Raw genomic sequence first — 14115 nt, forward strand, 5'->3', positions numbered from 1 at the left:
ATTAAACAACAAAGCTTCCTGCGAATGCGTGATCCAGAAAGGGCGATTGCGTGATCTGGATAGGGCGATTGCGTGACCTTGTCAGAACGAATGTGTGAACCCGAGGGGTTGAATGTGTGATTCTGGCTATGCGATTGCGTGACGGAAAAATATTTTCTCGAAATTCATGCAACTTGCAAAAATAAATAAATGAAAAATCTGCACAATCTGCAAAAATCACACAGAAAAATAAAGAAGGTTAAATTGCTGTTAATTCACGTCGCGTTCACCAAAATGTTATGCATGTAAAATTCATCTTAAAACAAGTAATCAATTAGAAGCAAAAGGGAAATCACGAATCCCTTCTAACAAAACAAGACAATGAAATAACACAATCAAGCAAATAGGAATTAAAATAATCAAATGAAATCAAAACCCCCTATCCCAAGATCACGTATTGCTTCCATTGCTCTTCTCCTCTTCATGGTATGATGGCTCCCAGATATTGCGCTGGTAACCTGCAAGTGACACAAAGATTCAAAGTTCGTGATTATTGAAAATGGAGATTGAATGCCCAATTTATAAAAAATTGGAGAAGATTGATTGAAAGGTGGAACAAATTGATCAAGAGGTGGAACTCAGGTGAGCTCAAATAAAAATTGATAGTTGAACTGCTGATTGTAGGAGTGAAACTCAATAGATTGAATAGATTAATTGAGTCAACTGATTGATAAAAAACTGACTGAAGGAAGAAAAAGAATGATTGGAGGAAATAAAGAAGATGACACAGAAAGCTTAATTTAGAAAAAACTAACTGAAAGATGGAAATAGAAGTTGAAGAGATAAATGATTTAATTAATTAATTTAGCATGTCCTTGCATTTAGATTTAGATTTTCAATTTAATCTTTGCATGAGATTTTAATTCAAATAATTGAATTTATTTAGAACTTGACTTTGATTTTCAATTTGGTTTTTGAAATCATGCACATGTAATTGAATTTGGAAGAAATTAGAAGAATATGAAATTAAATGAAATTAGAATTTGGGGATTTGGAAATTGGAGAATTAGAAGAATTAATTAGTTAATTAAATAATTTAAAGAAACTATTTAATTAGTTAGGAATAAAATTTAATTAAATAATAAAGATTATTTAAATTAAAGGAATTAAATCATAATTAATTAAATAATAAATATTTAATTAATATTTAGAAAAGGGTTGAATGATTAAATGATTAGAGATAGAAATTGAGAATTAATTTATTTAAATAATAAAGATTATTTAAATTGGAGAATTAATCAAAATTGATAACATAATAAATATTTAATTAATATTTAGAAAATGATTAAAATGATTAAATGATGATAGAATAAGAAATAGAATAATTAGTAAGAATATGAGGAAATATGAAATTAGAAGAATATGATTAATTAAATTAATTAAATAATTAAAGAATTATTTAACTAACTAGAGGAATAATTAGTACATGATCAATGAGACATTTTTAGGTGTCTACAATGGTCATTATGTGTTTTCACTATTGGCTCATTCACAACGCTTGACTAAGACTTGAGAAAATATTGAACTTCAACCTTAACATAGCTTGTCCCATTGAGTTTCTTAGCACCATATTAATTTCTATTATATTAGATTGTACCAAACTAATTCTTCTTATAAATATCAAAGACCCAATCTTATAAAAAACAAGACTACAAATTTATAAAGCATAATTTCACACAATAACATCACTATTACAATCATATCCCATACTCCCATTTTCTTAAAACTCACTCATCTCTCCTTTAATCAATAATCCATTTCCAATTTCATCACTACATTGCATTATTAATTGTGAATTTACATCTTAAGGTTGAGGTCCAATGGAGGGGGAATATTTTAAAGTTATTGAGTCTATTTTAAAAGTTTAAGCTCCTAAATTTTAGGATGCTGGTGGTCCCATGAACTTTGTAATGCATATCGACTTAAGTTTAAATTCTTAAATTTAAGCAAAGTGGTGGTAAATAAATTTAGTTTTTCTTTTAAAATTCATACAATTGACAAGTAGCATAAAATCTTTCTAAAATCATCTCTTCCTTTAAAAATAGAGCTTAAGCTCTTCCTATAAGACCTATGCCTAAATTAACTACAATTTCAAATCTTAAAGTTTTTATTTAAAAAATAAATTTTTTAACCCTAGATATTTCAATAACCTATGTGAAAACGTGGTAAGCCTCCGCTCCTCCCCAAAATCATGGGATCAAAATTAACGGTCATAAACTTCATTTTACTTTTTTTAAGAAGTCAAAAGAAGTAACGTAAGAGACAACATGTACCTGGAAATCTACGGCACAAATTGCTCTAAGATGAATCCGACGGCCGATCGGCCACCAACAACAAAGCGCTTCCTATTGGCGGAGACACCTCCAATCTGCCTTCTGATTGGTTCACGTCAGCAATCGACGAGGAGAAGCCACGTGGCACAACCAAAGCATATGATTGGTTCTTAACATAAACGAAAATAGCCCCCTCTGGTATATATACACATTGAATATGTTCATTGCATGTATATACTTCGCTGGACTTTCAAAACTTAAACAACCTTTACTCCGGGCGAGGAGAATCGACACCCATTTTTGTTCAGGGCGTGATATACCCAATTTTTCTGCTGATTTGTTGGAAACAGAATCGATGGATCGGCCGCGGGGTAACTGCGTCTCATTTTCGCTTCTGATCTTCTTGGTTGCAGGTTAGTTTATTTTTGCCTTCTCATCTCTCATGAGATATGGAAAATGAAAAATGAAAGGTTTTGGTTTTGTGATGCGATTCTTAGGTTTTGTGAAAATTAGCGTTGTTTTTGGGGTTTTTGAGTAAAACCATTGCTTCTGTTTCTGCCATGTTGCCATCTTTGTATTAGCTTGCTTTGGCTGATGAGCTTCTCAGAAAGTTTAGTCTTTAGAGTTTGAGACTATTTTTTATTGTGAAAACTACTGCATCCAATCTTTCCAGATCGACTTGTCATTCGATTTTTGTTAGATCTTGCTAATATATAACCAGATCCACTGTACTCATGAAACATAGATAGGCTTAAGGTTTTAGTTTTCTGTCCTGTCTGTTTTTTAGATTGTGTTATGAAGATTTCAGTTGTAGGTTCTCTCTTTACTTGCTAACCTGGGGTTACCTTTTCTGTGACTGGGCTTGTATGTCTACCGAGATATTCTGTTTTTACTCAGCTTCAAAGATTGTGCTGTGAAATCTCGTTTGCATTTGGCACTAATTCCATTTTAGAACAATATGCTCTGTTTGCATTGAATGCAAATCTCAATTTCAAAATTCGTTATCCGAAGGGTGGATCTGTAATTGTTTTGTGCCTGGATTATCTGTAATGGCCTTGGATTTTTGGAAATGTTCTATTGTTTGCATGATTTCCAGACTTTGTAGCTATAAAAAAATTATATAAAAATAACCATAATTTGAATAAATTGTATAAAAATTAGGTTTTGAATTGAAAACACAGATGATAATTTGATGTCAACTGTTAAATCATATATATTAATGATCAGTCAAAATTGTTTATAATAGTTCAACTGCACATAGAAAATCAATACAAATCAATAATCACCATTCAGAGTTAGGGTTAGTTCTGTTCATTTTAAATACATTTTTATTAATACTCTTGTAGACTCCCTGGATTTGTGCCAAGGTATGTCCCTGGTTTATCTACCCCCAAGTTTGTCCGGGACATGCACATTTGGCCATGTATCTGGGTCAAACATGTAGTCCCGGGCTGAGCCCGGGCCAGTACTTGGCCTGCACTGTCCCAGGTTTCTAAAGGTTCCTGACAAGCCCGACGAGGGTGCATTGTCTATAAGAGCCTTGTTTTTTTTGGAAGTTCTGTAATAGTTTGCATTTGACATGGCCCTGATAGGTCTTGTATAATTATTGCTGATGCTTGTTTTGAACTTGTCAGGATGCCTATTTGCATGCTCTATTGCCAAGGAGGAAGCGGCAAAGTTGGGGACGGTGATTGGTATAGATCTTGGGACTACTTACTCGTGTGTTGGGGTTTACAGGAATGGTCATGTGGAAATCATAGCCAATGACCAGGGAAATCGTATTACCCCTTCATGGGTAGCATTTACAGAGAATGAGAGACTGATTGGAGAGGCTGCCAAAAACCAGGCAGCCGTCAATCCGGAGAGAACAATTTTTGATGTCAAGAGATTGATCGGTAGAAAGTAAGTATTGGTCTTTTCTTTCACTGTTGGATTAATTAGCATATATCTCAGATTATGTGAATGACATAGTCTCATGTATAATTTTTTTAATATAATCCTAATACATATTTTAATTTTGGATTTAAACTCAGATTCGAGGATAAAGAGGTCCAGAAGGATATGAAACTGGTCCCATACAAGATTGTGAACAAAGATGGAAAGCCTTATATTCAGGTAGAGATCCAAGATGGAGAACAGAAGGTCTTTAGCCCTGAGGAAGTCAGTGCTATGATTTTGACTAAAATGAAGGAGACTGCAGAGGCTTTTCTTGGCAAGAAGATCAAGGATGCTGTTGTCACCGTACCTGGTATGCCCTCTGTTATTTTCCTTGTATACTACTAAACACATATGACAAAGTGTTCTTCAGAATATAATGGATTGAATCAATGAAAGATTTTATTAACGTCCACAAGACCAAAGAAACCTGTTGGATTTGAATGATTGAAATTTAATATTTGCAGTTTGTCTGATTTTGACTGTGATAAAGTTTCTTTATCAGTTTGTGCAAGGGGTCTCATTTCGGAATGAAATTTGGTTTTTTGTTTTGTGCATCTGGCGTGCTGTGTTTGACATGATCAATTATTTTCTGCTTCTGTGCACAGCTTACTTTAATGATGCACAACGTCAAGCAACTAAGGATGCTGGCGTGATTGCTGGGTTGAATGTTGCTCGTATCATCAATGAGCCTACCGCTGCAGCAATTGCTTACGGTTTGGATAAGAGGGGTGGTGAGAAAAACATTATCGTCTTTGATCTTGGTGGTGGCACATTTGATGTCAGTATCTTGACAATTGATAATGGAGTTTTTGAGGTTTTGGCCACAAATGGTGATACCCATCTTGGAGGTAACTCCCTGAACACTATATCCGTTGATTTCGCATTCAAATTGGAGGCATTCCTGTCAACTAGTGTTGCGATATATTTGCAATTATTTTTTGTTCTAAACTTGAATTATGATGTGTAGGTGAGGACTTTGACCAGAGAATCATGGAGTATTTCATTAAATTGATCAAGAAGAAGCATGGAAAGGACATTAGCAAGGATAACAGAGCTTTGGGAAAACTAAGAAGGGAGAGTGAGCGTGCCAAAAGAGCATTGAGTAACCAACATCAGGTCCGCGTGGAGATTGAATCTCTCTTTGATGGTATAGATTTCTCAGAGCCTTTGACAAGGGCTCGTTTTGAGGAATTAAACAATGACCTCTTCAGGAAAACAATGGGTCCTGTTAAAAAGGCCATGGATGATGCTGGTCTAGAGAAGAGTCAGATCCATGAAATTGTTCTTGTTGGTGGTAGTACTCGCATTCCCAAGGTCCAGCAACTTCTCAGGGACTTCTTTGATGGCAAAGAGCCCAACAAGGGTGTCAATCCTGATGAGGCTGTTGCTTTTGGGGCTGCTGTTCAAGGAAGTATTCTTAGTGGAGAAGGTGGAGAGGAAACTAAAGGTAAGATGCTGGCAAAAGTTACTTCGCTATGGGTATAATTCTGTTTTTTTCCTATTCTCTTTGAAACTAATTGGTTATGCTTATGATGGTTGCAGAGATCCTTTTGTTGGATGTGGCTCCTTTGACTCTTGGTATTGAGACTGTTGGAGGAGTGATGACAAAACTTATTCCAAGGAACACTGTTATTCCCACGAAGAAGTCTCAAGTCTTTACAACCTATCAGGATCAGCAAACAACTGTCTCAATTCAGGTATTTTTCCTTCTAATCTATAAATTTTGAGGATTCCATCTGAAACCCTTTTCCCAAGAAAACTGAAATGCATAGCACTAGACAATAATCCATAAAGGATGCCTCCTCTCTTCCTAGAAGGTAAAATCAAGCACTCAATTCTCCTGGTTCTGAGAGGACAAATTTCTAGGAATCAGAGGATCTTTTATATTCTGCCCAGAATCATTTGCAATTGTACGGTACTATAAATTTTACTGGGATCTTTTTTTTATCCTTTCATTGTTGGTTTAACTTATTATCTTTTCCTGTGCAGGTCTTTGAAGGTGAACGCAGTTTGACAAAGGATTGTAGAGAACTTGGGAGATTTGAGCTTACTGGCATTCCTGCAGCTCCAAGGTTTGTATCAATGCATATTGCCTGTCAAAGTCATGCTTAGGTAATTAGCTTGTAACATGTGGCTTTGTATACATGGAGCTAAATGTGAGTTTGTATGCAGGGGAGTTCCTCAAATTGAAGTTACCTTTGAGGTGGATGCCAATGGTATTTTGAATGTTAAAGCAGAGGATAAAGGCACTGGAAAATCTGAGAAGATCACCATCACAAATGACAAAGGAAGACTGAGCCAAGAGGAAATTGAAAGAATGGTTAAGGAGGCAGAGGAGTTCGCCGAGGAGGACAAGAAGGTCAAGGAGCGAATTGATGCTCGTAACGGTTTGGAGACTTATGTGTATAACATGAAGAACACAATCAATGACAAAGACAAGCTAGCTGACAAAATTGAATCAGATGATAAAGAAAAAATGGAATCGGCCTTGAAGGAAGCCCTTGAATGGTTGGACGAAAACCAGTCAGCTGAGAAGGAAGACTATGATGAAAAACTCAAGGAAGTAGAAGCTGTATGCAACCCTATTGTGACCAAAGTGTACCAACAATCAGGAGGTCCTACAGCAGGAGGAGAAGATGAAGATGAAGATTCTCACGAAGAGCTTTAGATTAAATTCTAGATTGAAATCGTTTTTGTTGCATTGAATCTTCTGTCACAAGTAACATAAAGCACAAATAACTATTTAAAAGATTCTATGTGGTAGCATAGGTTAACTTTGTAACATTCAACCTGGTCAGCCATGGAAAAATCAATTTTTTGCAGAATGAGAAATCTGGTTGCGAGTCTGACACCTACCATTTGGCACTGTTGTGCCTATGAGGAGCCTTTTGAGCTCTTTTGAATGAAATATTTTTTAAGAATTTTGAATATAAAGTTTTCTCTATTCGGATATTCTCACCAAGATGAAATTTGGTGCAGCAGATTTTTTTTCGTTATCTCTTTTATTTTGAATGATAGAATACGATATTTTAGGAATAGCTAGCTTTAAACCAAACTGTTAATGCATGGTGAATGATTTGATGTTTGTTGATTTAGTAGGGATGCTGTTGCTAATGCTCTCTACTCCGAATTGTATTCTGGGTCACTATTATGGGTGCCACTATGAAGTGTCCTTTATTTGTTTGATTCCTTATATTTTATCAGTGGTGTTGCATTTTGGTCATTTGCAAAGCTGTAATTGAACTGAGGAACACTGCAACTCTTAGAGGAAATAAAGGGCTGGGAAGAACTGAGGGCAGCCACCGATGAGAACAATGATAAAATAATCGTGCATTTTAGTGTGTGTGTCAAAAGTTACTATTGAAATTGGTGTGCATATCTAAAAAAATATGTTTGTGATTCAACACAAGGAATAATGCAAGTAAAAACTGCCTCAAAAAATATCCAACAGTTTGTAGCGGGCAAAAGAAATTTCAGCAAATATTTTATATTGTAATAGAAAGTCTACAAAGACATGTGGCCCCGCTAATGAGAACTACTTATAAGGACTAATTGATGTTCTCGAATGCAATGCGTTATCAAGGATGGTTGTTTGCTACCAAAGATGACAGCAGTTGCTGAAGATGTTAACTTGTTGAAGTCATCTGGGCTTGCTACCAAAAGTCATGAGAGTGCTATTGACATCATGGGAGTTGAAGTGAGTTTAAAGAAGTTATATTGAAGAGCTCATATTGTTGTCAAAGTGTGAAATGGCCCTAAGTAGTCATTGATTGGGAAGTAAGTTTTCTCCCTAAGTAGTCATTGATTGGGAAGTAAGTTTTCTCGTTGGTTTCTATCTCATGTTGTAGGCATTTGTTTAGTTATAGATGTCACTTGTGGCCACGAATTTGTGCATGCATGGTTGGCAAGAAATAATGATGGTCCCTAATGGTTGGTAGGCAAAAATTCACATTCCACATGGGAATAATTCAATGGTGGAACAATTACAAAGTTGGTTATCAATATTTCAAGATTGTTTGATATTCCTATTGTAACAAAGACAATTTCATGAAGGACGGTCAAATACTCTATTCAGAGGCTCGTTTGGCATGTAAAATCACTCATTGTTGTGATAAAAACAAAATTGCGGAGTTAGTGATAAAAACAAAATTGCAGAGTTAGTGCAGGGAGCTTTGTGGAGACAAGGTAGTCGTATAGATTGTAATTTTGTATTGCATTGTTTGAGCTTTGTGGAGACAAAGGTAGTGGTATAGGTTGGTGCACAAACTAGGAGGTCATTTTGTATGGCATTGTTTTCATGTAATTACATAGTGTGATATAATTGTTATATTCTTTTCTAGTTCTATATTTATGAATTTTCTCCAATGATAATTAATATGCTATTTGTTGACCTTTGTGTATTTTTGTATGGCATTGTTTGAGCTTTTGTGGAGACAAGGTAGTGCAATAGGATATTGTACAAAGTAGCAGAGGGCATTTTGTATGGCATTGTTTCCATGTAACTGCACACCATATAGTGAGTGAAATATAATTGTAGTATTCTTTTCTTGTTCTACACTTATTGATATTCTTCAGTGATAACTAATGTGCTATTTGTTGATCTTTGTGTATTTGTTTTGTTAATGGTTTATTTCCAATTGTTTTTATTTATGGTTTTAAACATCTAACACTATTACAATTGATTTTATAGGAGAATTGACATTGAAATACATATTTAGCAAATCATAAGGGTTACAAATCTAGAGCAGTATTTTCCTTTGGGAAAAATATATTTATAAGTTGTACAACTATATATAGTCCATGAGGCCAAGCAAAAAGACAGTTTGGCGTCTTTTGAGCATAAGAATCCAAGAAAGTGGTTGAGAAGGGTTACAAATCTAGAGCATTATTTTCCTTTGGGAAAAATATATTTATAGGTTGTACAACTATATATAGTCCATGAGGCCAAGCAAAAAGACAATTTGGCGTCTTTTGGGCATAAGAATCCAAGAAAGTGGTTGAGAAGAGTGAAATCAACAAGAATGGAAGGAGAGAAAAATGGAGAAGCTGAATTTCAATGGGTGGAAGCATATGTGACTAGAATAATCATGGTTGAAAGGAAGCTAAGTAGGTTGGAAAGCATTATTCTAGCTTTGATGGTAGTCCTATACATCAAGATGAAAGCGAGAAGAATGATATTAGTGTTCCACAAGAAGATACTAAAAGCCTACTAGGTTTTGTAAAGTGGAAGTACATTTCAGTTTTCACAAGCTATCTCCATAATAAAAAATCTATTTTGCAAGGTTGAAACTTGTGTGCATACTTTGGGCATAAGAACTATAGACATTCCTTAGAGATTTATAAAGTATCACTAGTGTGGAAGTAGATGGAATTCAAGTCATTTTTGTGGAAATAACTTTATCCAATCTACCATGAAGAAGAGTGTGTGATGCACTAGCATCATTTGAAATAGGAACAAAGGCGAAGTGTACATGCTTATACAAGTGACTTCTAGAAAACTTAACCACCAGAAACAAATCTAATAAACTGCAACAATATGACAGATAAGAAAATTAACACCACAACATACAACACCAAGATTTTGACGTGGAAAACCTGGTTAAGGGAAAAACCACGGTGGGAACCTGCCCACAGTAAGATGATACTCTGCAGTAGTATGTGAAAATATTACAATGGGGAATGCACATGCTCATGCATACTGCCTAGAGCTCACTGCTCAATTATAATGGCCCAAAAGGCTACAACCCTTAGGGAAGTCTCACTGACTTACTCGGACTACAATTCAGAAGAAACGAACTGAAAGGATATCATCTCCAAATGCCTGATTACAATTCCAATTAAGCACATATGTCTACCCTGCAACACCAAACTCTCCTCAAACTCAACACCGAAGGGTGAATCACTTGTTCACTCATACACCTCTCTCTAATAATGCAGACACAACATCAACACCCAAATTACATGAATATATCACCTATATATACAGATAATCGACCTTGATAACAAGGTCGGCTAAACCCTCAACCCTCAACTCATAATTACAAAATTACATCTCATGATACAAGGATCGACCACCAGACCAATATAATGATTTACATAGCATAGCATGGTCCTACATCAAATTCCCAAACACATAACTCCATCGGAAATCACGCCAAGATCAACATAACATGCCAGAATACAAAACTTAACCACCAGAAACAAATCTAATAAATTGCAACAATAAGACAAATAAGCAAATTAACAACACAACACGCAACACCAAGATTTTGACGTGGAAAACCCGGCTAAGGGAAAACCACGGTGGGAACCTACCCATAGTAAGATGATACTTTGTAGTAGTATGTGAAAATATTACAATGGGGAATGCACATGCATTCAGGCATACTGCCTAGAGCTCACTGTTCAATTATAATGGCCTAGAAGGCTACAACCCTCAGGGAAGTCTCATTGACTTACTCGAAATACAATCTAAAAGAAATGAACTAAAAGAATAGCATCTCCAAATGCTTGATTATAGTTCCGGTTAAGCACATATGTCTACCCTGCAACACCAAACTCTCCTCAAACTCAACACCGAAGGATAAATCACTTGTTCACTAAAAAATGCAAACACAATATCGACACCCAAATTACATGAATATATCACCTATATATACAGATCATCGACCTTGATAACAAGGTTGGCTAAAACCTCAACCCTCAACTCATAATTACAAAATTACATCACATGATACAAGGATCAACCACCAGACCAATATAATGATTTACATAGCATAGCCTGGTCCTAAATCAAATTCCCAAACACATAACTCCATCAAAAATTACACCAAGATCGACCACAACACGCTACACCATCAGAGATCCGCATAACACGCAAATCAATATCAGTTGATGAAAAAATTGCACAACGATCAATGTGGACCATCAAAACAAATAGGACACGAATAGGAAACACCAGCAAGCACGTTAGAGTCACCTGGAACAATTGCACCAACACCACTTTTCAAATCTTCATCGGTCAATGTTTGAAAGCTCAATAACACAACCAATCAACAACTGCTACAAAGAAAGATAACTTGCGGAGCACCAAATCATGAACCATCTAAAATGAGATACACAAGACCATCCCAAACAATATCCCAAAAGCTCAACACCAGATCTAATCACACCAGAATATAACAGAGGATATACCAAATTCTCCAAAACAGTGATCAACAAACCAACACTACAAACCGGATCATAAAATCTTCCCAATCAGCAATCACTGTAGCAAATCATAGGAATATGTTGACATCAATGACAATAACATATCCTAGTAGCAACAATGCATGACAATATCCAATATTAAACCCTTAAGGTATAGTAGTCTCCCAAGTGTTAGGGGTGACAAACTTGGGAAGAGCACCATAAACTTGTCTCCAAGCTAGGCAACTAAGAACCAATTGTTGAGGTGGGTAAGACCTCCTTCACTTTTGGCTTTGCAAAATCAATGGGCATTTCCCTTAGGTGCATGATTGATGATTGAACGATTTAACATTTCATTACAACAAACTATACCCACTACACAAAGTATCCCACTATTCGTGTCACAATATATCTATGTGCTAATTGTTGGCATTTTGATGATGCTGTGATTGTAATTGATAGACACACACTTGTTTTGAGATCACTTTCTTTATGTATGAGTTATGCTCAACTGGTATTTGTTCCAACCGGTATTATGCATTATAGTCTTTAGACTATTGGTGTTTTGCAGAAGATGTTTACTGGTCACAAACTAACTGAAGACCCAAAGTGGTATGAAGACCTCAAGCGGTTCAAGGATCTCAAGTGGTATGAAGGAACAAAGTGGTAGTTAACATTTTTACAGTCTTCATTTTTGACAACCGGCAATCGGTAAAATGTATGAACCGGTATTACTCCGTGATGAGTTACCAGCCGGTATTTCTGTGATGAGTTATCATCCATCGACACTTTGGCGGTGATTTTGTGCCGTGTTACCAAATGTGTCTAGATGCACTGAACCTAGAAACTTGTAATGTAATCCTATTGGACCGACATGAAATCGGACTCCTTTATAAGGACATCATGCCTAGGGTTTTTAGTTGTTGATGAGGTTTTGTATGTGCGATCACAAAAGAGAAGATTAGGTCTGTGTGAAAAGTAGAAGTGTGGAGATATTGAAAGACTGAAGTAATGCTGAAATGCATTAACAATGAGCTATCATGGATCTAACCAAGCATACTGTGCTAGTATCTAGATCACCTACTTGTTGATTACTCATATCTTCAACAAGTCTGAAACCCTTAACTGGGTAGGCCTAGCAAAGCCTTTGTAAATCCTCTAGCAAGGTGGTTCACAACTGTGAATCTAAAATCCTCTCACAAGGTAGTCTTTAACATGACTTATCTCCTAACAGAGATCTAGATTCCTAACAGGATCTGTTCTGGTGAAGAACATTGTATGAACTCAACCGGTCTGACCTTAACCGATCTGGTTTCTATTCTGCAGATAGTTACTTGTGAGTTTCTGCTCACCGTGGTTTTTCCCATTTGAGTTTCCATGTCAAAACTTCTTGTGTTATGTTGATTGTGCTCTTGTGGGTGAAAGCTCTATTTGCTATTTGGTTTGCATTTATTTTAACCGGTTTATTAGTAAATCTATTGTACTGGTTATCTGTTAAACTGTTCAAGAGTTTGTATTCAGCATTTTTTGGTATACTAATTCACCCCCCCCTCTTAGTATTCATCAATTGGTATTAGAGCCAACCTTTCTATAAGTCTAACCACTTGGAAGGAGATATGGGGGAATACACTGTGAGGGAACTTACTCATCGTCTCATTAAGACTGAGAAAGCCTATGATGAACTCAAAGTCAAGTATAAAGTCTCTCTGGCAAAAAGAAGAGAATGCTGAGAAACTAATGGAGCTTACTGAAAATAGTTTTTCTGATGAAGTAGACATGGATGCCCTAGTTGAAGAAGTTGAAAAACTGAATGAATCCAATGCCAACCTGAAAAGGGAATTGGAAGGACTGACTATCAGAATATGTCAAGAGCTTGAGAACTGAAGGAAAGCTGGAGATCTGGTAAAAGACAAAGATCATGAGATCTCCAAGCTGAAGCAAGAAATTAGTGCCCTTACCTTGATGTAGTAGAATAATTTGGGAAACAAGAAAAAAAATTAGTCATAAATGTTTAAAATAAATAAAAGAAAAAACTAAAAAATTGAGTCCTCTAATAAAAACCTCCCTATGGAACTTTTATACTTTTGGCATAAAAGTAAGGAGAAAGATGTGTTTGATATTGGGCATAAAAAGTAAAGAGAAAGATGTGTTTGATAGTGAAAACCTTTCTATTTGATGAAGAATTCAACCTTCCCCAACTCAACATAATTATAAGATAGTTTTGTGTTACTTGTAGAGGAAGTTGAAGATGTTAATCTAGGAACTTTGATGAAGAATTCAACCTTCCCCAACTCAACATAATTATAAGATAGTTTTGTGTTACTTGTAGAGGAAGTTGAAGATGTTAATCTAGGAACTGCTTACTAAGATTGCAACTTCCTGTGGTACACATGAACAGATCAAGTATGTATTCTTTTCATGCACTGAATGCTATTGCAATTGTGCTGGAGGCATTAAGTAACATAATTGCATGGGTATAATTATATTATTAATGTACTGGGATTAAATGTAAATGTACAATTGAAATGTTTGTCTCATGCATTTAATCTTTAATACTTTGGATATTTTGTAGGCATCTAGTGAATCACTTTTTAGTCTGTTCAGATCTCCAAGGATTATTACTGTTTCTCTTGAACGAATAGAGAATATTCTGAAAGTTGGAGAAGCTGAGAAGGAC

At 35.7% G+C, this 14115-nt stretch overlaps 1 protein-coding gene across 1 annotated transcript; it reads left to right on the forward strand.

Moving 5' to 3' along the window:
* Positions 1–2535: 2535 nt before the first annotated feature.
* On the forward strand, positions 2536–7202 carry LOC131064748 (luminal-binding protein). Its single transcript, XM_057999020.2, has 8 exons — positions 2536–2725; positions 3947–4214; positions 4346–4560; positions 4856–5098; positions 5218–5697; positions 5793–5947; positions 6240–6322; positions 6423–7202. The coding sequence occupies exons 1-8, from the start codon at positions 2668–2670 to the stop codon at positions 6916–6918; spliced, it is 1998 nt and encodes a 665-aa protein (XP_057855003.2). The 5' UTR covers positions 2536–2667; the 3' UTR covers positions 6919–7202.
* The last annotated feature ends 6913 nt before the right edge of the window (positions 7203–14115 follow it).

This window comes from Cryptomeria japonica, chromosome 8 (assembly GCF_030272615.1).
Source record: "Cryptomeria japonica chromosome 8, Sugi_1.0, whole genome shotgun sequence".
Taxonomy (NCBI): Eukaryota; Viridiplantae; Streptophyta; class Pinopsida; order Cupressales; family Cupressaceae; genus Cryptomeria; species Cryptomeria japonica.

Excerpts from the sequence above, each read along its gene's own strand:
- LOC131064748 (XM_057999020.2), top strand. The coding sequence starts at position 2,668 with ATGGATCGGCCGCGGGGTAACTGCGTCTCATTTTCGCTTCTGATCTTC. Across the intron at positions 4,561-4,855 it reads TGCTGTTGTCACCGTACCTG|CTTACTTTAATGATGCACAA; the intron begins GTATGCCCTCTG and ends TTCTGTGCACAG. Across the intron at positions 6,323-6,422 it reads GGCATTCCTGCAGCTCCAAG|GGGAGTTCCTCAAATTGAAG; the intron begins GTTTGTATCAAT and ends GTTTGTATGCAG.